Source organism: Culex quinquefasciatus, chromosome 3 (assembly GCF_015732765.1).
Source record: "Culex quinquefasciatus strain JHB chromosome 3, VPISU_Cqui_1.0_pri_paternal, whole genome shotgun sequence".
NCBI lineage: Eukaryota > Metazoa > Arthropoda > Insecta > Diptera > Culicidae > Culex > Culex quinquefasciatus.
This window is the reverse complement of record NC_051863.1, coordinates 23,068,463-23,093,143: the sequence shown is the minus strand read 5'-3', so window position 1 is coordinate 23,093,143 and position 24,681 is coordinate 23,068,463. Positions and strand designations below refer to the sequence as shown.

The following is a 24,681-nucleotide window of genomic DNA, read 5'->3' as shown; positions in this document are numbered from 1 at the left end:
GGTCCTAACCAGGTCCCAATAATAAAAATAATTTAATGAAAAAAAAAATACCTTATCATAGAAGAATTCCCTACTAAATAGTACGGAAATGTGTCATCACCAATCCCGTTGATCCACTAACAAATTCCAAAACGACATTCCTCACCCGTCGCCACCTAAAGGTTGAACGCATCGCAGACCGGACAGGAAGTCTGCGCAACAGACATTCCTCCCCTTATCCACTTAACCTGCGCAACCCAACCTGTGCTGCTGCGAAACAGGTATATCAAACGATGACCCTTGTCGTCTGTAAAGTGCAACCAGCCAGGAAGTGCACACGCAATTTTTTTTGCTTTTCTCTTACTCTCTGTTTTGCAATGATTCACACCCATCAGCTGCACGAAGTCAATTACACGCCCAAATGGCGCGACAAAACAATAGAGGGGGAATTTCCGGTTGTGATCGTTCTTTGAAAGAGAGTACCTACACCGATTTCGATTGTCTAGGTTTATTTGGTGCTAACTTAATCACTCGGTGGACGTTTCCGGGTCGGCCCCAAAGTCGTCGAGCTTGCTGAAGGTCCACTGGTGCACCTCGTCCATGTTGACGTTCAGGAAGGACTCGTAGTCGCCGGGGTGGCACAGCGAGCCGGGGACGTCCGCTTGGATCTTGTTGGAGATGCCGAGCAGCGTCCAGCCCTCGGGTTTGTGGATGTAGAGTGGGGTTCCCTGGGCGTTACGGTGGTAGTGCGTGCCTCGGGATTTGAGCTTGATGTTGCTGTGGGAGATGGCTTTGGCTTTGACGGCGAGGGCCGACCCGTAGCAGATGACGTTCTTCTCGAGGGGCAGTTTGACGATCTCGAAGCCGCCGAGACGGTGGCGGTGGCTTTGCTGGAGGACGTAGACGGCTCGGCCGAACAGCTTGTCCCAGTCTTCTTCGCCGTCGGTCAGGCAGACGGGCATTCCGCCCCAGTCTTCGTCGGGGACTTTGAGTCGTACCAGGGCCAGATCCAGGTCGTCGTTCATGAGCACTCCTTCGACCGGGAACCGGCTGGATCCTTCGGTCTTCTGCTGCAGAGCTACGAGTCCCACGTGGCCGACCATGCCGGTCAGGTTGAGCAGGTCACCGGCTTCGTTCTGCAGACAGCTGGCCGCGGTCAGGACCCACCCGTCGGAGTCCACCAGGGCACCCTCGCAGATTCGCTGCGGTGGGTTCAGCTTGGATCCGCCCCACCAGTAGATGGCCGATTGCCAGGGCCACTCGCCGGGTTCGATCTGCTCGCCCGGGACGACGGTGTCATTTTTGGACTGCCGAATGCCACACGCGCACTGTCCCGCCACGGCCGGGACCACTAGACCGATGACTACGACGGACACGACCCAGTTCGGATCGACTATTCTCTTTGCCATGCTGGATAAGACTGCTATAACCGATGGCGGGCTAAGCCGAGCAGCTTTTATACAGGGTGTGCCTGATATAGACTTGGTATCACCCTGAACACCCTGAATTAAGAGTGTCATCTTGAAGTTCTCGCCGACGCGCGTTGACTACGAGCGTGATTTAGACCAATTGGACTCAATTTGAAGTAACGTACCTCCGCTGGAGATTTAGAATCTAAAAATACGAGTGGGGACGTTCAATTGAGGATATCTTAGCACCGCGCTGACTTCAAGGTTCTGCACCGAGCGCGCAATTTCGCAGTTTAGCACTGATTTGGTGCAATCTGCTGGTGATGGGACAGCTTGATGAATGATAAACAGAAGTATCGTTGAAGGATGTACTTCCGGTAGGAATCTCCACCCAATAACCGTTACTCTGAATTTAAAAGGTCAGACTCCATCGCAAAAAAAAACGAGCACCTTCTTGGAATTCCACCGTCACAGTCAGCCTTGGTTCATTCATTCATCCAATGTTCAGGTTGGTGGTGGTGCTGGTTTGATTCGGTTAGTCATAGCTTCTAACTCGTTTAGAGGTGAATTTCGAAACCATCTACTTTTTGTTTTGTTGGTCGGTTGGTTGGTGGTTGGGTTCACTGGAGTTTAATACCACAACGGACCAATCCAAGTCTTGTTTCTTTTTTCGCTAACAAAGAGAAGGGAAAATTATAAATCATAAATACTCAAGAAATAATAGCAACAACTACCGTACCAATCGAACTGACGTGAGTAAGCGTTTCTTTGCGAGGTGTGATTAGAGTGTGTTTGTTCAAGAAGTCGGTGAAGAATCTCTTCTGATGGTTTTTTATTTTGCTGGGATGGGAAAAGAATGTTGATGGAAAAGGTTGAAATGAGTATTTTTTTTTATTTCTTTGGGTTTAGCAAACGGAAGCAAAGCCATAAAGTGCTACTGGGTTCGGTGGCCTACAGGGAAAATGCTACAAGTTAAACTAAAATGATTTATGAAGTTTTTTTTTAGGTAGCTGAAAATATGGCTAAGTACATGAATCAATTGTAGGAAATAAAAATTAACTTGAAACAAAATTTGAAATGGCCGGGATAATTTTTTTTTAAACATTGTGCAATAGACTCAAGCTACTTGGCTGTCTAATTTTTCTGTTGAAATTTCCTAAATTTACACTACAAAACTACTCTGAAGTCTTTTTTAGTTAATGAAATGTATTTCAATATTGATTTATTAATAATGCATTTGGTGTAATTTAAAAGAAACCTTTTTTCGATCATATTTTTTTTAAATTTGTTGTGGTCAAACAGCGTTAAAAAATTGTTTATTTACCTTGCGAAAAAAATACATTTTTCATTGGTCGTATTTGAGTATCTTTTCTTGCAAGTAAAATGTCTGAAATATTTAATATTTAAAAAATTGAAATAGGTATCAAGAAAACATTCACAATAAAATACGAAATACTTATGAAAACGTTTTATTCATTTTGATTTCGATGTAGAAAAATTGATCAATAGTAAAATTTTGTTATTTTTCGTGTTTACAGTATTTTCTAAATTTTAATTTCAATTTTGAAGGAAATGTTACACTATTTAAGGGGTTACATACATGTAAATCGGCAAAAATGTCAAGGGTTGGTATTGTCACACTCTCAAACTTTTTTTTAAATTTGTTTTCAGGACATAAACATAAACATTTTTAACTATTGTCAATATAAATTTCATTCAGACATTTGGTTGCATCATTGCCGAGATAAAGCTATTTGAAGTAAGCAGTTTCAAAAAATGGGTGCCACGATATCTCAACACTGCTTCGGCCAAATCGGCTCAAAATTTTGGTGAAGACTCGTTAAACCGGTCCCGTGTGCATGACGAAGGCCGATTCAAAAAAAGTTTATAAAAAAAAAGATAAAAATATTTTTATGTTTTTCAGATAAAAATCGTCAGTTTTTGCATTTTTTTTAAAGAAAAATTTTAAAATCGGGCTTCGTCATGCACACGGGATATGTCTTGAGAGTCTTCACTCCAAATTTCAGCCAATTTGGTCCATCCAATCTTGAGATATCGTGGCACCCGTAAATCAACTCGGTGTTCCGAGAAAAACACTCACAAAGTTTGACAGTCCGCTTTGCGCATGGCAAACCATTATTTTAAATCGTCTTTTATTCAGTTTAATCATCTTCATGAATCTTTACGGAGTTTTTGAAAATCATCTTTTTAAAGGATTTAATAGATATTCGGAAATTTCAAATATTGAGTTTTTGTACATGTATGTAATCCCCTAAAAAATCAAATTGGTTAAGCATTATCATGACTGGCACTGGCATAAAAAGTAACTTTGTACAGAAACAATCACATTAATTTCTGTAAAAGTCATTTAAAATGAAAATGATTTTCATTTTCTGCCTTCAAATAATGAATTAACGGTGCACCATCAATCAGAACTCTTGCACCAAGATTTTTGTTGCACATACTTTGGTATCTTTAAAATTACGGGAACCATCGACATAATGTTTCATTCATCCCCTAAAGTATTGTCTACAAGATAATTTATGAAAAAAGTTTGATTATTTTAACCAGGGCTGTGGAGTCGGAGTCGGAGTCGGAGCCGGAGTCGGTGGAGTCGGGTCTTTTTGGGAACCTGGAGTCGGAGTCGGAGTCGGAGTCGTCAAAACTCTAATAGCTGGAGTCGGAGTCGGAGTCGGCTAAATTGTATGAGCTGGAGTCGGAGTCGGAGCCGGAGTCGTAAATTTCTGATAGACCCGGAGTCGGAGCTGGAGTCGGAGTTGGCAAAAAAATTAATATAATCTACGAACTTATTTATTGTTAAATATTTGTATAATTCAGGTTAATCCCATTTTTTTATATTTTAAATGGGTAATTCTCTACCAACTCACACGAAATCGGGAAAAGTTGCCCCGACCCCTCTTCGATTTGCGTGAAACTTTGTCCTAAGGGTAACTTTTTCCCTGATCACGTCTCGTGACGGGCCCATGTAAAAAATGTTTGAAGGGGAGATTCCCTGAGTATAGTTGAAAACCCTGTTTCTGGCAGTTTTTCAAACAGGGTTATTTTAGAGTGTAACAATGTTCTACAAAGTTGTAGAGCAGACAATTACAAAATTTGATATTTAGACATAAGGGTTTGCTTATAAACATCACAAGTTATCGCGATTTTCGAAAAAAGTTTTGAAATTTCGGTCATGCCCCGAAATTAAATCTTCTTCGTCTTTTTTGGTTAAACAATGTTAACGATACCCAAATTTATTTATTGAATTCTGTGCACTGCAATGACATTTTTTTGTTTAATTTATTTTTTGGTTCAAGATATTTATCAGATACCATGATGTTTTCGAAGCATTTTTATTGTGATTGGAAAGCTCACTGTCAGTATTTAACAAAAATAATTATGTTTTTTAAACATTATTGATCCTTGCACTTCCAACTGACAAAAATATCGACAATAAGCTAATTTTGAAATACAGTTAAACACGCGCTCTTATGCCTCGCATATGCAACTTAGCGTATACGATTCATTGAATTTATTACATTTATCGATTACCCCAATGTTTACAATTTCTCTACAAAACTTTTAAAGTGTTGATCCGTAAATAATAACGTTGAACAAGTCTATTTTTTTAAATGCCTTAAATCTGGATGATATAATTGATATTATTTAATTTATTTTTCAAATATTAGAATTTTCTCATGATTTGTATGTTTAATGTGTGCACTGGGCTGGATCACACAATGTCAGTGTACGTCTTCTCATTCATTCAAAAAAGCTTTAAAAATAGTTACTTTCAAAATTGTTTATTTCAAAACCAAGGTATCTTTGATAGTTACTGCACACCAATTTATCATTACTGAATTCAGTAAAATTTACAGAAATCTGTGCTTATTTTCAGTAAATGAAAACTTACTGAAAAAAAAAACAATTGAAAATTAGTGTAGCTAGGCTATTAACTTAAAAAAATGAAAGTAAATTTAAGTAGGGGAAATTCTCGTATGTTTGTCAGGATAAGCACTCGCTCCTAACTCCATCCAATTTGCTGATTTTCACTATTTAAACAACTAATTTTGTATAACTTTTGATACAAACTTGCTTGCTCACTTTTTATTGAGCTATTTATCACTCGATTCCAGTTGAAAACGCTTTTAATTAGCTTTAATTGAATGTCAAAGTTCTGTGGAAGTTCGCTGGAATAAGATGCTGTTAAATAAAATGGTCTAATTGTTGTGCTGAAAATACGTTTTTTTTAATATTTAAAATACAGATTAGGTGTCGGAGTCGGAGTCGGAGCTGGAGTCAGCAATTTGTGGAAAGCCGGAGTCGGAGTCGGAGTCGGCTTAACTCAGAAAGCCGGAGTCGGAGTCGGAGTCGGAGTCGCTTGAAATATGGCCCGACTCCGCAGCCCTGATTTTAACAACCAGAATGTTGCAGGATTGGGTTCGAAAGTTTGACAGTTTTGGAAATAGAAGACAACAACTTCCTTGGTTGCTGTGCACCCTTAAATAATTCTTTAAAAAATCAAAATTTTATTGATTTTAAGTTTGGAAAAAAAGGGCATGGAGATAAAAATGTCAATCTTGGTAGATACTAGAGTTTTAGAGAAAAACACGTTCAAAACAGCTTCGCTTACAACTAGTACTGGTGATCTTTTGATAGCTATCCTAAGAAAAAAAAATAAACAAAATAATTTTAAAATGTTTTCAATATTATACATTGCATTTTAATTTTAAATTTTTCGTTAATGAAAGATTCTCTTGATCTCGATAGCAAACTAGGAATTTGAAAATATAAATCTGGTTTCTACCCAACACTAAAAGTTTTAATATAAAAAATGTCAAATTTCCAAAATCGAGCATAACTTTTCAAAAGAACCATATGTTTTCGGATTAAATGAAGCAAAAATAAGAAAATAATGGCCAAGCGAAAGCTTTTCTTAATCATATTTCAATCTTTTTGGATCCCATTTTGGCAAAAAAAAAATTTAAAAAGAACCAAAATGTAGAAAGTTTAAAAAATCTAGACTTTGAGAAAACATAGATTTGGATAGGTAAGTGGTAGGTAGTAAAAACTAAGTGTTTTGCTACAGCTTATCTTTTAGCATAAAAAAGTTTTGTTCGAATTTTAGTCGTTTTTTTTGTGTTGATGATCAAACTGTTACTTTTAAATAATAAAAGTATAAAATTTCCACTCATTGAAATCCCAGCCCGCATCGCGATTGCGTCTGCGCAAAATTCAATTCCATCTCAAGGGAGGGGACCAGCATCCGCCAGCAGTTTTTTTGCTCGCCATTTTTCATTCCCTTCTTCTCTGCCATCGAATTTTATTTTCACCCCCCACCGAACCAGAAACCTAAATGCCATCACAGACACAACGTCTCTTCCGGCACTTTTCGATTTGATTTGCTTTTGTACGATTGACACTAGTAAAGCAAATTTGCTCGCTTTTGTTTCGTCGTCGTCTTTCAATCTTAATTAAAGTCACTTTTCAATCGCAGGGGTGGAGTTTCAATTTGGGGAAAAAGACCTTTTAAGCTCGGAAATTGGTTTGATTGAATTAACCCCACGCGGCGTGATTGAGATTGGTGGGAGGTTGATGCCATTCATGTTGCACCACTCACCACACAGTAAAAAAATGATGGTAATATTACATCTGGGAGAGGTACATTTTTTAATGTCATAAAGAATGTATAATTTTACCTCGAAAAAAGTGTAATTTTACCGCTTTGCTGTTGTAATGGTAAAATTACGTCATGAAAGAGGTATCAACCTTTCCAAACTTTAGCTTCCAATTCTTTTTTACTGTTCAGCATACGTACGTGGTTCCACGTGGTTTAGCTCTCCCCCTTAGAGTGACTTATCGTCAGCAGAAAAAGACGGCGACGACGACGACGATGAATCGCTTCCTCGAAGCGTTTTCACTCTGCACTGCATTCAACATATTGCCCAAGTAAAGCACCTGCTGGAGGGGGGGGACTTATTAAGGTGCTTTAATTATTTTGCATCAAAATGCAGCGATTTGGAACGGGTTAGCCAATTTGTTTGCTTCAAATTTGAATTTTAAGGAAATCCTGCTGGTTCAAAACAAATATGATCATCCCTAGTAGTTGAATGGAGCCTATTTTGAGAGGTTCGAGGAAGTGCCTTGCCGGCTTGCGAAACGAACCGTGAACCACATCATAAACCCGGAGCTGCAGCAAAATATCATCATCATCGTTTAAAGTTATGGATCGTGTCGCTTTGAATACTGAAGCGAAAATCTGGCACCATTTGAGCTGCTGAACTGGTGTTGATAATATGAACTTGGTATGTGCAAAGTGTCGAAGGGCAAGCAAGTTTTATTGGAAGTGTAATAAACGGCTGCTAGGAACTAAGAACGTAAAAACTTGTTGGCTAGGCTTGACCTAACGTTTTGAAAAAAATATGGTTTTATTGAAAAAAAAATAATATTAAAAAAATCCTTCTTTTCTATTTTGGGCATACCAAGCAGAGCGAAAAACAAAAAAATGCCCCTATGTTGGGTCTATTTCTCCTAGGATCCGACCTTCAATGCACGGATTTTCGACCCATCTTCTGATTTGTAGAAATTTCGAAGCTTGTGGCAACTTTTTTTGAAAATTGAGAATCAAACTAACAGTCTTTGAAATACTGTCAGTTAGAAACTTTTTTTTTCTCAGTTAATTATTTGAGAGACCGTATCTCTTTATTTTAGGGATGCTAAAATTGAAACATTTTTGAATTTTAGTTTTTTATAGAGGGTTTACGATTTGATTTTTGATTTACAATGAGAACTCTGCTTTGTCAATCTTTTAACCCTGCGATTTTATGTTTCAGTCTACCAAAAAATTCAAAAAATGAAAAATCACAAAACATATTTTTAAAGTGCTACCCTATTAATTCTAACGATGATATCTAGAAAACTAATCTGACAAATGTAGTGTAAAAAATGATATTTGAATAAAATTTTAAATATAAATCACGACTAACATTTCAAAAAATGTATTGTAAAAACTTTCCAAAAAATTTTTTTTCAAAAAATGTGTCTCGACCAAATTCAACGATGACCTACATAATTCGATAAAAATGCCTGTGCATGCTCAAATCAATGGAAAGCAAGAAGTTTTGAGTCTGCAGAAACTAGTGCACCTTGAGTGCGGTGCTTGTGGGACGCGAAGTCCTGTTTTTTGTGTTATTTTTCGTCTTTTGTGTCGCTGTTCGAGTGCAGAGTGCATAATTGGTAAAGGGAGCGCGTGGTCGTAAAAAATATGCGAAGTGAAAAGTGATTTCTTTTGTGATTTTCAAAGCCCTTCCTATATCATCGTTGATCGGAAGGCACGGCGTCGGGTGGATTGTGTTTAAATTTTTCGAATAAGATTTAATTTTTTTTTGCGGTGAAAAAGCCAATTCTATATAATGAACGAAAGACGCACTGACAATTTGGATCGTTGAGTTAATAGTGGAGCAAAATAACTGTGTGTGAGTGATTTTGTGTGTTAACCAGAAAGACCTTCCCATAGCATCGTTGCTCGGAAGGCTCGCCGACGGGTCTGCTATGAAAGTCCTCCCCATAGCGTCGTAGCTCGGGAGGCATCGAAAACCCAATACCTTATCCTACTAACCCAAAAAAAAAATGATCACGTGATGCTTGAAGGAGATGCTGTGGATTCAACGGTCTCAAGCGGTATCAACAAGTATATAGCGAAAAACTATGTGCTTGATGAGTCTGCAACTTCAACTATCGGACTAACATTCCTCCCTTTCGTTGAACTGCAGGCTTCTTGGGAGGGCGCCGGTATTGACTAATAAAGTCGAGGTCTTCAGGGGTTAAACAGTGAACGGATGGTTGGCTCCCACTGATCATTTTTGATTCATTGTTTAACTTCAGCTGATCTGTCAATAACGGAGTAGCAGCTCATTGGCAGTCAACCATGCTCATGCTCATGCTCATGCTCATGCAGAAACTAGTGCACCTTGATTTTTTTTTTTAAATATTAAGACTGGGTCGAATGGTTTTCTCCTAACTAAAAGAGAATTAAGGTGATTCGTCACTCTTGCATACCCAAAAATTGTTTGCAATATGTACAAAAAGTACTAATTTTCACTAATTTTCCATAAAAACTTTTAAAAAAAATGCATTTGGGCCATATTTTAGAAAATGCTATACTTTGAAACTTTTTGTTTATTAAAATATAAAAGGAAAGGAAGGAAGGAAATAAAGGTTGTCAATGTTAAGTTGTGACAAAAATTGAGAATTTTTTTTTTTCTTGTTATGAACATAAGTATGGTGATTCCGAACCGATTAGAAAATGTCTTCTCAAGATATAGATTTTTTCATATATATTTATACTATAGCACAGCACAAAAAAAAAATCTAGAAAATAGCTTTTACAAATTTCAACTGTTTTTTTTTGTTTTCAGCATCATTGTTCTATTTGATTTTTTGTTGCATTTTTTTAAAATTATTTTAATTTCTCTTTTCAGGTAAGGACTCAATTTAAATCAATATTTACTGAAGATAAGTAAGGTACTTTTGTCATATTGTTGTTATATATAAAAATACTTCAAACATTCAGTCGTTGCTGAAATTCTTTTTTTCCAATTTAAATCGTCATTCCACTCTCTCAACCCAATCCAAGGTCATGATCAAATCTGACCCGAATAGTATGGCTCTCAAAATCACACCCCCACGACTTCGGGGGACAACTCATTAAACGCCACTTTAACTGAAACAGTCAAGTCGCGGACCTAGACCGCGACGATTTAATCACGCCGGGCTTGGTAATTTAATTAACATTCCGACTCGTCAGCCTTTCAACGCCCACGCACTTTGCCGGCGGCAAAACGCGTCAGAAACTGCACACAGATTCCCAGACCCAGACACAGTTCTCACGCGGTGTTGAGTAACTTTTGCAGATCTGTGACGAGAAGCGAAGAAAAAAAAAAACAACAAGTAGGCTTTGTTTTGATTCGGAACCGTGACAGACGGCGGCGGCTTCGCCGGTTCATGGTTGACCAAAGGTGGTTCATCGGTCACAGTAGGCGAAGTTGGTGCGAAGCTCTTCAAGTCATATCAAAACTATTCCAACCTCCAAAATTCGAATCGATGGTCACATGGTCAATATCAATGTCACCAAACTTATCTTATCACTGTGTATTTTCTGCTTTGTTCTTTTCATTATCAAACTACAACTGCAGCAATTCGTGACATTTTTCAAGTTCACTCATCAAAGTGCTAGAAATGGAAAGTTCGTTTCGGTGGCCACTGAAGTTATCATCAGCCACGGTCAATTTCGTAATGAACAGTTTCACCGAGCTCGGACCGTCAACGAACTGATAAGGGACACCCGCAAGTCTACAAACTCGATGATGATAAGCAGGGTTGTTAAAATATCAAAGTATCAGCTCTCAGCAACTACAATTATCTCGCCTGAATATTCATGCCTCAAATACAACAGCTCTTCTCTCTTCATTGAAACTCTCAGCGCCGAACATAGCCGAACACGTTTTCGTGTTTACCCACTCGCGATTGACATTTTCCTTTTCTCTCTCATTCCCGCTTCCACGATCATGCTACCACAACAGCGTTTAACCACAAAAGCCGCCACAAAACCAATTTCGCAAACGCAGTTTAACAGGACGTCATGCGTGGTCGGCTCCTAATCGCCATCTCGCGTTCTCTCATTGCAGTTTTCGGAGAGATTGAGAGACTCAGCGGTGAGAGCGCATAGTCGAGGAAAAGGGGAGGAGTGATAGACAGAGAATGACATCGCTGGGAATCACGAGACACAAGAAGAGATCTCACAAGCTACAGTGACGGCCGCTATACTCTCGGATATTTTTGGTGCAGAGATAATCTATTGATAGCTTTTTTATCACTCATTTGCAACACTGATGATAAGAGTTCCGGTGGATTCCCACTTAAACAGGCGAAATTTAAGAGATTTGAATAACAAACTTTTGATTAATTCCTTTTAAAACGTACACATTCAAACGTTTGTGATTGTTTTTATTGACAAATTTATTATGATTTTTCAGACGTTTAAGGCCAAATACGATGCAAAAGGTCAAAACCATAATCCAAATCTTCGACAAATAAGATTCCTTGGCGACAATCGAGTAGAAATGTAAAGCTTTATGTAACAAAACTCAAATAATCTCCAAGATAAACCCCCTTTATTTGCGCACATGTCGTCGTCGCCATCTTTGTTGTTGCTGTTGTTATCGTGTGAATGACTCTATTGCAGGGTCGTCATAACGGCGCGGGTTTTTTGTTGCCATCTTTTGTCTTTTATCGCGTCGATATCGGCTCTTGATTAGAAGGTGGTAAAAGTGTGGAGTGCGCTCACAACAAAGCAAATCATTAGCAGTGGATCAATGAGCTGGCTGGGTGAGCCACACCAGATGGAACTTTGCGTGGAGGGTTTAGTCATCTGTGTTTACGCATTCGATTGCACAAAGAGAGTAGACTATGAAGATAGCTTGATTGCTTGGTAGATGTCTCTATTTTGGTCCTACGGAGCAACCATTTCTGAAGATTGATGAATATTTGTAATTATTTAATTTGGAATTACACAGAAAAAATAAAACAATCCAGGTTTTTAAGCGAAGATGGCGTTCGAATGTTGAACGTCCGAAATGTCAAAATCGCGCAGTAGCACCAACATTAGATGATTCTAGACCTTTGCAGAACTTAATTTGATCAAATCTGTAATTTTTGCGATCAAAAACATCGTTCCAACTTTTTTTTCGCGTGTAAAAAAAAAATCGCCAAAAATTCCGCGGAGGCAGTCGTTTTGAAAAAAAGGTGGAACGATGTTTTCGGTCGCAGAAATTACAGATTTGTTCAAATCAAGTTCTGCAAAATTTTAGGATCATCTAGACATTCTTACAAATCACTGGGAACAAGAATCGTCCCGATTGGTTGAGTTATGCCCGAGAACGGGCGTGTTGAAGTTACCGTTCCAACTTTTTTGGGAGGCTTGGGCGTCCGTGTAAGTTGGACATGCGTTGGGCGTTCCAGTGCTGAAGTTTTTTTTTCAATTCTTTAAATCGTGAGCATTTATTTAAAAATGATTTACAAAAAATCAACGCCAAACAATAAATTGTCAAATTAAAAGTCCTTCAAAAAAAATGATTTTCTTTTGTATTTTTTTACAAAAAATAAAAAAAAAGTTACAAATTTAAATTATAGACCACGGTGTCAACATTTGAATGAAAAAAGCGTTTTAAAATGCAACATAACCTGTCCAGTTGTTTTGCAATCATTGATTTCCAAAATTTCATGTTAAATATGATTATCAGTGCAGAAAAAGGCGATTTAGGTTGTTCTCAGTTGATTAGGCTTCTATTTCAATTGAAATTTTTATATTTTTTTGCAAAAATATTTTTTTGCTCCCTGAATTTCGGACCAATTTTGAAGGGGGGGCGACATAAACTTTGAAAAATATTTGCAACGGCTTTATAGTTAGTTAGTCAACAAATTTGACTTTTTTTATCATTTAACACTTGTTGAACTGTGATACATTATGTCCAATTAAAAAAACACACATGTTTATCCTTATGTCCGTTCGACCTTTTGTCCACTTTTGGACCTTTTATTTTTCCACCTTTTATCATTCGACCTTATTTGAACAAAAAAAGTTAGTGTTTGAAAAAGTATGGAATTTCTGTCAATTCAAAAGATTTTATACCTATGTATCCTGTAATATGAGCAATTCTCGCTGAAACCGTCCCACTAGATGCACATGTTCTCAAATCGTCACGACAATGTTCACATTCGATTCAGCGCACCAAAAAACCATTAAAACAACCTTCGAACCAATGAAAATGTCAGCCGTTAGCCACCTGTAAATAAAAACTTGTATTGAACTATGGATTTTTTAACTTGGAGAAATGATATCTCCCAAAATCAAAAAGTTATATATCATTGGAAAGGTAATCGTGAGGGCTTTCTATCGCACTTTGAAAAACATTTCAAAAATTATTTTTTCAAGGGTAATTTCAAGGGTTTTTGAGAAACTTACTCTTAATTTTGAATTTTGACCGTGTTCGCAACCACTTATCATTACGCAACCATTTTCATTCGAAAGATTGGAAGATTTTGCATAAAATCAACTTGAGAAAAGTAGTGTAATGAAATAGTTTTCGTATAGTTATTAACGGATGAAAGAAATTGGTCAAATTTCAGTTAAAAATAACCAAAGCTCAGACTTCAGAAATGAGCCTAATTTACAGTCAAAACAAAGCAAGATTGTATTTGAGCCGAATGTACAGACATCTGAGGCAAATCTGGACATATAGGATGAATAGGGACAGCTATTTCAACCATACTTTCACTCATCAGATCATATTTTTAAATTGTTTATGTAAAAACATACATAAGCAAACATGTTTCTAAATTTTATGCTTTTAAGTACTCTGAAAACTAATGTCCTTACTTAGACTGTAGTCTCGATTCGCCACATTTCACTGAAGTAATATTTTATGTACAGAATTTGTTTTGGGAAGATCTGCTTTATTTGTATATCGTGCACAAAAAAGTGCAAAGTTGAAATCAATATTTTTTTGATCAAGTTAAAATTTTATGAGGCTGTTGATACCATAAAAACAAAACTCGATTTTCGTCCAAATCGGACTACGCCCTTTCATTAAACACAAGTCAATTTACGATAAATTTACCTTAATTTGAGATCAAAAACTACCCCCAATTGAAAACTGAATGAAAAATTAACTAAAATTAAAACAAAAAAAAGTTACCTCACACACAGGGCAAAGCTACGCACTTGTTTTTTAGGGTAATTGCCTGGTTCTCGACATGAAAGGAATTTGAGGTAAATTCTAGTACTACGTTTTAAAAGCAAGTGATAAGGGTACCATTTGGTATATACAACGAATCAAAAATATTTCATGGTCATCGGTGACAGAATGATTGTCACTCACAGAAAAAAAAAGTTTAATTTAGGAATGTTGAAAATTTGCTAGGTTGAATATTACCTCTTTATTTGTGTAATATTAAATAAAAAATGTGTAAAAATGTGAACCTGATGAATATTCATCAAAAACTGATGAAAATTCATCATTTTCTGGGGTAAAATTTATCATTTATTTTGCCACAAAATCTGTCACCATTTCCTGATAAATATCACCATCATTTTTTTTTCTGTGTAGGTGCGTACCTTTGCCCCTCTCTTCTCTATTCTATGTAAAAAAATTGGGATTCATTTAACTTTAATTTTTAATTACTCTCAATATGAAAACCAAGTTTAAAATTTTCATTTGTGCAACATAAATACATTGAAAAAAGTTTTAATTGAAAAACAGACTACACTTATTAATACTACGTCTAAAAGTTCTGACTCGACATTGTACGGCATGCGGTTTGTCAATGCAGGTTTTTAACATTGTTTGCAAAAAAGCGAAACTTTGAGGTGGTGTCAAATAAAAGAGCGTAGTCCGGTTTGGACGAAAATCGAGTTTTGTTTTTATGGTATCAACAGCCTCATAAAATTTTAACTTGATCAAAAAAATATTGATTTCAACTTTGCACTTTTTTGTGCACGATATACAAATAAAGCAGATCTTCGCAAAACAAATTCTGTACATAAAATATTACTTCAGTGAAATGTGGCGAATCGAGACTACAGTCTAAGTAAGGACATTAGTTTTCAGAGTACTTAAAAGCATAAAATTTAGAAACATGTTTGCTTATGTATGTTTTTACATAAACAATTTAAAAATATGATCTGATGAGTGAAAGTATGGTTGAAATAGCTGTCCCTATTCATCCTATATGTCCAGATTTGCCTCAGATGTCTGTACATTCGGCTCAAATACAATCTTGCTTTGTTTTGACTGTAAATTAGGCTCATTTCTGAAGTCTGAGCTTTGGTTATTTTTAACTGAAATTTGACCAATTTCTTTCATCCGTTAATAACTATACGAAAACTATTTCATTACACTACTTTTCTCAAGTTGATTTTATGCAAAATCTTCCAATCTTTCGAATGAAAATGGTTGCGTAATGATAAGTGGTTGCGAACACGGTCAAAATTCAAAATTAAGAGTAAGTTTCTCAAAAACCTTTGAAATTACCCTTGAAAAAATAATTTTTGAAATGTTTTTCAAAGTGCGATAGAAAGCCCTCACGATTACCTTTCCAATGATATATAACTTTTTGATGTTTGGTAATGTATTTTGGGAGATATCATTTCTCCAAGTTAGGGCATTTTTTCGAAAAAATCCATAGTTCAATACAAGTTTTTATTTACAGGTGGCTAACGGCTGACATTTTCATTGGTTCGAAGGTTGTTTTAATGGTTTTTTGGTGCGCTGAATCGAATGAGAACATTGCCGTGACGACTTGAGAACATGTGCATCTAGTGGGACGGTTTCAGCGAGAATTGCTCATATTCAAGTTTTTGGCAAATAATAATATTTTGTTTTATAGAAAACACCTACATTACATGCTTTACTTCTTTTTCTCGTAAATTGTAAATTATAAAAATAATTGTATTGTTAGAAAAATCACAGTCTGTCAATTTTTTGTATGTTTTATTGGACATAAAATGTAATCTTTTCAGAAAATGCCAGAATAGGCAAACCGAGTTATTTTGATAATTCGAATCATTTAATTTTACGCTCTTTTTAAATGATAGCCTTGGTTTATAAATATTTTTTCTTTGAGGCGATAAGTTTTTTTACATATTTTACATATTTTAAATTGAAAATCACAGCCTTAGTTCCCGTGATATTGGTTATCAAAAACAAAGGCTAATTCCAGGCTCTCTACTTTGCATGACCGTATTAACAACAAAAGGCCGCATCAAAAAATTTCAAATAGGCAAAATGTTGGGAATTAAGCACACTAAGCTCTTGATTTTTTTAGTCACTGTCTAAAAAAAAATAACCTGGGTGATTTTTTTTGCATATTTTATAATTTTCTGAATAGATGGCTTTTAAATTCTAAATGAAAGCAAAAAAATCTTAGGTGAAAACAAACTCATTTAAAAATCAGCAAATTTTTATTTGCATATAAGTAAATTCTGCCGTGTGGGTCGGAAATGAGTACTAGAACCAAAATAGGTGAAAAACTAGAGAATTGCTCAATTTGTATTGGTTATCTTAAGTTCTTGTCTTCGAAATTGAAAATCTATAGTTGCTTGTTTATTCATTTCCTCAAAAATCACAATTCAATCATCGTGCCGTTTTTCCAAGCGTCTCTGCACAAAACCACCCAAGCCTTGATGTGACATTTGTTCACACTTTTGGGTGGCGGTTTTCCTCATAGTTGGTTAGTAGAAGCGTATTTCTGGCACTTTCAGTTTCACCACCAGTGACGGGCAACGCGACGTGCTTTTTTTTAGCGTTGCATTTTCAAGCACGTGCTCTTTTGCCTTCCTGGTGGTGCTGGTGGTGGTGATGGCTTTAGCGGGGTGTAATTGAGCAATACGTTTACCTCGTGGTCACGCAGGTTTGTTTTTAGCGGGTTTGAAACACTTTTCAGGAGAATGGTCTGAACCTTTGTATTACGTTTTTTGGTACATAAATTTAGCTTGAAAGTATAGTTTTTAGTATTAACTTCCTAATCTGACAAAAAAAAAAAAACTAGAATTGACGAAATTCTACCGCAACATTCCTAACGAATTAACTTCGTATCATTCAAACTTTTACATAACCTAGTTTTTTTTTGCATTCTCCTGCAGTGCTGCCAATTGTTAGCAAAAACACGCTGTCTGCCGGGAAATGAAACTGAAAACGACCTACTTTGCGCCATGGAGCAGACCGTGGAACGACTGCAGGCCAAAACGGGATGAAAGCTCCCGCTTCTAGGGTAGACGGTCCAATTTTTGACTTATTTTTGAGGTTACTTCCGCCGTGAAAATTACTCAAATCAATCATAAAAAAAGGAAGTTGTCAAATTTGGCAACACTTTTTAACGGTCACTGCCTTCTTAAAACGTCCAGACATTCCGTGCCGCGGACACAACTGGTCCTCCCGCGAGCAACTCCACAGGGAAACACACGAAGCTAGAGTAAAACTAGTCTAACTGTACCTTGCACTACTGGGTACAAAATCCAGATCGACGTGTGCAAAACGATTTATTGCCAATGTGCACGCCACCACCGCCATCTGGCTTAGAGAGGTTTGACGTGGAAATATGGCATCTCTGCGGGATAGTTGGCGAAAACATTGGAGATTTTCAGCAATTTGTACCGATAGTGCAAAATTGAGAAGTTAAAAAAGTGTGTTGCTCTCGATATGTGTTATCTCTTTTGCACCACTCGGTGGAAGTACTCACTCTCTCTGGTTGTTTTGGTTGTGTTTATTTTGCGCTCCAGGGAGGCATGTCGAACTATCGTTGAAAGTTTTCCGTGTGTTTTGGTTTGTTGTTTTGTGGAGGAAAAAAAATGAATAAAAAAGAAATAGCCTAATGACTATCTAAACAGAAACAATTCATCAACGTTCAGATTTGTGTTGAAAATTTATTTATTTTTTATTTTAAATCAACATTTTTGTATAATTTTCGTTGTGAATTTATTGTCAACATCAACACTTAAAATACTTCAATATCTATGGCTGATTACTCAAGGTTACATTTTTGAAAATTTGAGCAAAGATGCCTTCAAAAATTAAATTTTTAGGAAATACATTTTCAATTTTATTTAATGAATATGTTTGCCATTTTTCAATATGTTTTCGATTTTTGATAACGGCCAGACTGTTGGAGATCATTAGAAAATATAATGAACTACAATTATTTAATCAAATGATTAGCGTTTGTTTGGTTTTTGTTTTTTTTTCACAATTACGACTTTGTGTAATTTGAAAAAAAATTAACAAAAGATTTATACTGATCATAACTTTGGGGCTTAGTAAAGTTCATAACATTTTCGAAAATATAAGGAATCCCGCCCGAAAATATAAGGAATTCCCGCCTTATCCTCCTGGCCGTCTATCGGATAGGTAAGTGAAACGTCGGTCCATTTTGCGTAAAAAAATCCACACATAACCTTTGGACGCCTAGAAATGAGCAATAACTTGCAACAGAGACCCCCCCCCCCCTCGAAATCGGTCCGAAAAATCAGGGGGCAAAAAAAATATTTTTTCAAAAACTTCAAAATTTTAAAGGAAATAGAAGTCTAGCCAAGTGAAAACCATTAGAAATGCATTTTCCTGCGTTTTAAACCATATTTAGCATGTCTGTGATCGATCAAAAATATTTTTAAATTTTTTGAAATTCCAATGTACAGCACCGCAAAAAGTTTTTTTTTCGACGAAAAAAAAATCTCTTCAATACTTGGATATTTTGAAAACTAATGATTGCAAAACAACCGGGAAGGTGTAAAATGCATTTTAAATCACTTTTTTCATTCAAATGTTGAGACCATGGCTTGCTATTTGGATTTTATATATTTTTAATTTTTTTGCTCCCCCCCTCGACCCCGACCAGAGTCGAGGGACATAAACTTCAAAAAATATTTGCAACGGCCTTAGTGCAATTTTGATAAAGTGGACCGTTTTCAAGTTAAAGCCATTTTTAGGTAACTTTTTTGAAAAAAGTTGCAATTTTTCTATTTTGCCCACTTTTGAAAAAAATATTTTTGAAAAGCTGAGAAAATTCTCTAAATAATGCTTTTTGAACATTGTTGGTACGACACTCAGTTGTTGAGATATTGCCATGCAAAGGTTTTAAAACATGAAAATGGATGTTTTCCAAGTCCCATCAAACAACCCACCGTTTTCTAATGTCGATATCTCAGTAACTAAAAAAATCAAATTGTTCGCTCTACAGCATTGCCTTGGCGTTCTCGATTGCGAGATTACTACTCGAAACTAGGTGTCCGAAGCAACGAATGGTCCGATTTACAATGTTATAATATGAAACATGCGTGAAATTTTGTGATATTTCCATGTTTTAAAATCTTTGCATGGCAATATTCAGCAACCAAGGATCGTATCAACAAAGTTCAAAAAAGCAAAATATAGAGTATTTTCTCAGCTTTTCAAAAATAGTGGGCAAACATGTGCACTAATTAAAAAAAAATCTTCGGCTATTTTCAAAACAGTTACCTAAAAATGGCCTTAACTTGAAAACAGTGCACTTTATCAAAACATCACTAGTGTACTTTTTGATTGCAAATTTGATTTTACATCGAAAAATGAAGTTGAAAATTTTTTGCGACCAATATTTCGATTTTTTGAAAAAATCAATATTGATTCAAAAATTCATAACTCGGTAAAAGATTTTTTGCAGAACCTGGAAATTTCTGAAAAGTTGGCATTTAATGTGAAAAAAAATTAAAAATAGTGTTTTTTTGAAAATCATGTTTTAGTGACAAAAAGTTTAATAAAAAATCACCAAATTTTTTTTACCGTGTATCATTTTTTTCATTTGCCCAAAACACCAAATCGATCAAAAAATTCCTTCAAAAGATACAGATATTTGAATATTCATATATCATTTTTGTATGGACAGCTGCCAAATTTATATGGATAATTATATGGACAAACTAATGATGCAAAATGGCTTCTTTGGGCATACCGAAGGTACCAAAAAAGTTTCAGTCGGATTAATAAATCCAAAAATTCAAATTCTTTAATAAAAACCGATTTCGTAGAGAATTGCTCATTTGCGCCATATCAAAAAGTTTTTTCGCAAAATTTTAAATTAATATATTATTAAGTTTAAGACAAATAACACATACAAAAATGTCAAAATTCAACGTATTTTTTTAAAATGTTTACACAAAAAGTTAAACAAAATGCTTTATAATGTTAAATTATTTTTACAGAACGTCAAAAGAAAAAACAAACTGTGATTTTACTATTTTTTCTTAGAAAATTTCGAAGCAAATCTATTGTTAGAATATCCAATTACATCAAAATGAAATATAGTACAAATCACAGTTGAAAGGAATGTCAAAACTCTGATATCTTAAAAAAACGAAGTTATGAATTGATTTTGTACTAATCAAGTATTTTATACGAGTTTTTCCCTGGAAAATTAATATTATCAGTATTTTTTTGCTCCCTGATTTCTGGGGGAAAGTAATGAAAGAGGGAGGACTTGAAATAAAATTCACACTTGCTTACCAATCAATATTATCCAATCAATATAAAGAAACTGATTTTTGTTAACTGGAAAATTTGTTTAATCGAAAAAAAAAAAACAAATTTAGAGACTTAGTTACAGTTGGAAAACAGCTTTGTTAAAAAAAAAACAGTTTTTTTCTTGCTGTAATTAAAAATAGTGAGAGCATAATTTAATTGAAAAAAAAAATTAACAGGACATACAATTTAAGTTGTTTATATTTCTTGCAAAAAGAAGATTTTTTCAGCACGTGTCGTAAATTTATCCAACGAGGTTCACCGAGTTGGATAAATACGACAAGTGCTGAAAAAATCAAGGTTTGCAACGAGTTACATACAACATTTTTGTGCATTTCTGAAAAACACCCATTGAGTGAAATTATAAGTCGAATGTTCATGTATTTTGTCAATAAATCGTTTAAATCAAATTTTTTTTTGAAAAGTATTACTTTTCAAAACTAGTGCTGAAAAGTTCAACTTTTCAGCATCCATTTCAGTGCTGAAAAGTAGAACTTTTCAGCATTTGTTTTGAAATGTGTTTCTATTCGATTCTGTTATTTTAAGTAGATAACAGTAGGCTGTTTCGTCACGCGAGAATGACAGGAAAAGTAGGAAGTTTCAAGACGGAATTGCAAAAAAATAGTTTTTGGGATTTCACAAATTGCGTTAAATAAGACATTTAAAATAAATAAAAATTGATAAAAATTTCAATGAGTTTAAAAGATTGAAAATTGGATAAAAATTGGTTTTTTGCCATTTTTTTTTATTGAAATTTGAGGCCTCTGAGAGTTTGGCATTGGTTGTTGAGGGTAAACATTTGGCCTGTTATAGATTCGCTGATTACAAAGTATAAACCTGTGTGAATGCTTGATTTTTTCTTCTTTGTGGCTATTTTCTGGGTAGAGTTACAATATATCAAAAAGTTATTTGAACTTAATTTTTAAATTACTATTCGGCAGCCAGATTTTTGTGATGACCTTCCACAGTCTTCTAACAACTCGGGTGCTGCTACCTGTCGGTTTAAGCATTTAAAAATCCCACTGCACCGCCAAGCTTTCCATCATCTCAGCATCCCCCCTCACCCCTCAATATATGGGTCAGTGGTGTGTGTTTGTTTGAGCAATGCTATGCGCACACGGTTCAGTTATAATCGCAATTATCTTCCTAATTTTTTGCTTCTTTCTTTTTTTATTATTTCTGCCGGAGCAATTTTACTTTTCTTTTCTTCTTTCCTTTCTTTCACTTGCAGTTTGCTTGTTTTTTTGTTGCTCTCTTCTCAACTCTTTTTTTTTGCTCCAAAAGTAACACAGAAAACCATATGGCGCTTACATTTTTTTCCCTAGAGTAGCTTCTACGTATTTATGCTACCTCGCGCCACCCGGAGAAAACACCTGTCTTGCTGGCCGACTCTCGTCAAATTTGGACTCTGGTGAAATTTCCTTCCCACCCAAAGTGGTGCCGGGCGCGCGCCTCGTTGGTTCAGCTTTAATTTTTTTTTTCGTAATTCGGGAAAATTTCTCCGAAAAAAAAAACAACAAATCCGTGACCCCGTGGCAGGTTCGGGTCGGTGTTCCCCTTTTTTTGTTGGCAGCTCCTCCTCTGCCCGATGATGGTGATTAGTTTTCTCTTTCAAACTCATCATCACTTGAGAAGTTGGTGTTTTTTCTTCTTTTGGAGTGTGAGGAATTAGAAAATGATTATGATTCGGGCACGTGCCATGCGCGCACACCTTTGGGCATATCAGGGAGGTGGGGAGAGGTGGGCAGAGGTAATTTGATGTTGTTTTAACATTTTTAACAACATGTTTGGATGCCGTCAGTTTTTTTTGCGGTTCGTTTTGTTTCAATGGGGGTTACTCAGGTGAAACGTTTTCACCTGCTTTAAAATAATTGAGTGATTTCTATTTGTAAGATTGGTTTTAATTGATAATTTTGCCATTTAAAGATTAGAAATCAAAATTGAACTAGAAAACGTAACCGATGTCTTTTTATTTAAAAATTTTCCGGACTAATCCGAAACCCGTGTTTTGCAAACTAATACAATTTTTTTTTCAAAGGCAAATTGTATCATCAAATAATTTATGCATAATTACTCTCATGCTTCTGACATAAATATAAGAAATGTCTAGGAATTCATGAATATATTTTGTCCTTTAAATTTAATGGCTTTATTACGATCTTTGGTCCCAAAATAGTAAAGTCTCAAACAATAAGGAAAAATATATTTTATTTATATTATTTTACTTTTGAAACTTTTGCATTTTATTTTACTCTTGAAACTTTAGCAAACATCTGCAGTGAACAGAATTTTCCTAGCTGTTAGTATATTATTTGATGTAATTATAATAAGGTCAATTCAAATTTTATTTTAAGTTGCAAAATTTTCTAAAAAATCAGGGGGTAAGAAAAACAGTATTTCAAAATTATTTTCATTGAATAAACTTGTATAATTGAGAGTTAACAATTCCAAATGCTATGCATATATAATTCCAACATCAACATTGCGCGTACTTTTGATGTAAAAATAAAAAAATGAAAATCAACTGTTTTCTGATCGAGATTAAACTTGGTGGAGTTATTTGTGTTATCCCCACTTTTTTGGCTTCACTCGAAAATTCCATATTTTTCGTGAATTGCTTTCAGTCTGTGGATCTCATTTATATCAAAATTATCTGTTATTGCACCTCGGCAAAAAAAAAAAACGAGAAAACCTTTACTCAAACGAATGCAATATGCTTTTTTCTCGATATTTTTTTTTATTCTAATTATTCTTAATACATATTTTGAGAAATCTATGTCTGAAAATGCGTAAAAGAGTCAAGCGAATTGGCTTGGGCTTTTTTAAAATGTATTTTAATTTTTTTAAATGTATTTTATTAATAAATTTTGATTATTGGTAAATCATTAAGAAAAAAAAAATCATAACACAAATAATCAGATTTGTTTTTTTTTATTTCAGAAATATTTGGAAAGATAACTATTTCGAACGTTTTCTTTTCTTTCAAGTTAATTTTTTTTAATTTTTCGTAGGCTTGGTGAAAAATAACTTTTTTTTACAAACAGTCACTTTCAGGTAATCACCCATGAAAACAACTTGGTTTTTATCTGAAATTTATGTTGAAAAATGGTTCGATTTAATTTTAAACATTTCCGAAAATAAAATATTTTCTAATAAAATGCTCCAAAAATGGCATTTTCAATAACAAAAAAAAAATGATTTTTTGCGCAATTCGTTTCATGTACAAATTGAAAAACAGTTTTAACTTTATTTTTTCTACGATTCTTCCCATCTACTCGATAATGAGACTTCGGATAATCAAATCATGGGCAAACAATTTTTTCGTATTTTTTATTTTCTAACTTTTAACATTAAATTTTAGTTTGAATAGTTGAAATCAAATTTTCAACCAAAGCATTGGAAAGAAGAACTCTTAAAATTTTAGAAAATTTCAGGGTTGGAAGTTTTACTTGTTTTATGTGACTTTGCCGATGTTTTTAAAAATGTATTTTTTAGGGGTCAACTTTGGCTGTAATTTTTACTAACATTTCCTTTACTTTAAGTAAAAAGAAGCAAGCAATATTTTTTCTAGTGTCCCAGACTATACCTCTACGCATTTATTTAAACTAAACAAGATAAATGCAAATTAAAATACTAAAAATGAAACAAGTAAAATCTAAAACAAGAGAAGTAAAGTTTTTCGTAGAACAAAAGTTGCTCAAAATGACCTCCTGAACACGGGAAAAATAAAAAAATCCGAAAAAATGGGCAGTAGAGGGTTAAGCTCGACATTCAGAAATAAGACAACAACAAAAATTGTGATCGATTCGATTATCCGAAGTGAAATTTTCCAAGGACTTCGGATATTCGAGCCTGGATTGTATGCCTAAAAAATTGCCGAAGATACAATATCGAACAGAAAAAATCGTTTTCAAGATTCCGCTTTATTTATATTTAAAATAAAAAATTGGTATGGACAGCTGCCGACTGGCGCCTTAGCCCACTCTGAAGGATAAACGCATATGACCGATTCTTCGGCTCCTTTTCAAAAAATTCCCAAGTTTTTTTCAGCGTTTTAACTGTAGTGGCACAATTTAAGAAGAAACCCCTCAATGTTATTACATATTTGAAAAGATAATTGATTTTCCAACATAGAAATGACATGCATAATGAACAATATTATACCTGTGCTTCTCCTGAAATGAATA

General features: G+C 35.1%; 2 protein-coding genes across 7 annotated transcripts in view; one reads left to right on the top strand and one right to left on the bottom strand.

Moving 5' to 3' along the window:
• LOC6052405 overlaps positions 1 to 24,681 on the top strand; it is an 81,675-nt gene that overhangs the window by 5,763 nt on the left and 51,231 nt on the right. The gene's annotated exons all lie outside the window — the stretch shown is intronic.
• On the bottom strand, positions 472 to 1,426 carry LOC6052408 (putative serine protease 47). The gene has a single exon (XM_001868650.2). The coding sequence runs from the start codon at positions 1,386 to 1,388 to the stop codon at positions 507 to 509; it is 882 nt and encodes a 293-aa protein (XP_001868685.2). The 5' UTR covers positions 1,389 to 1,426; the 3' UTR covers positions 472 to 506.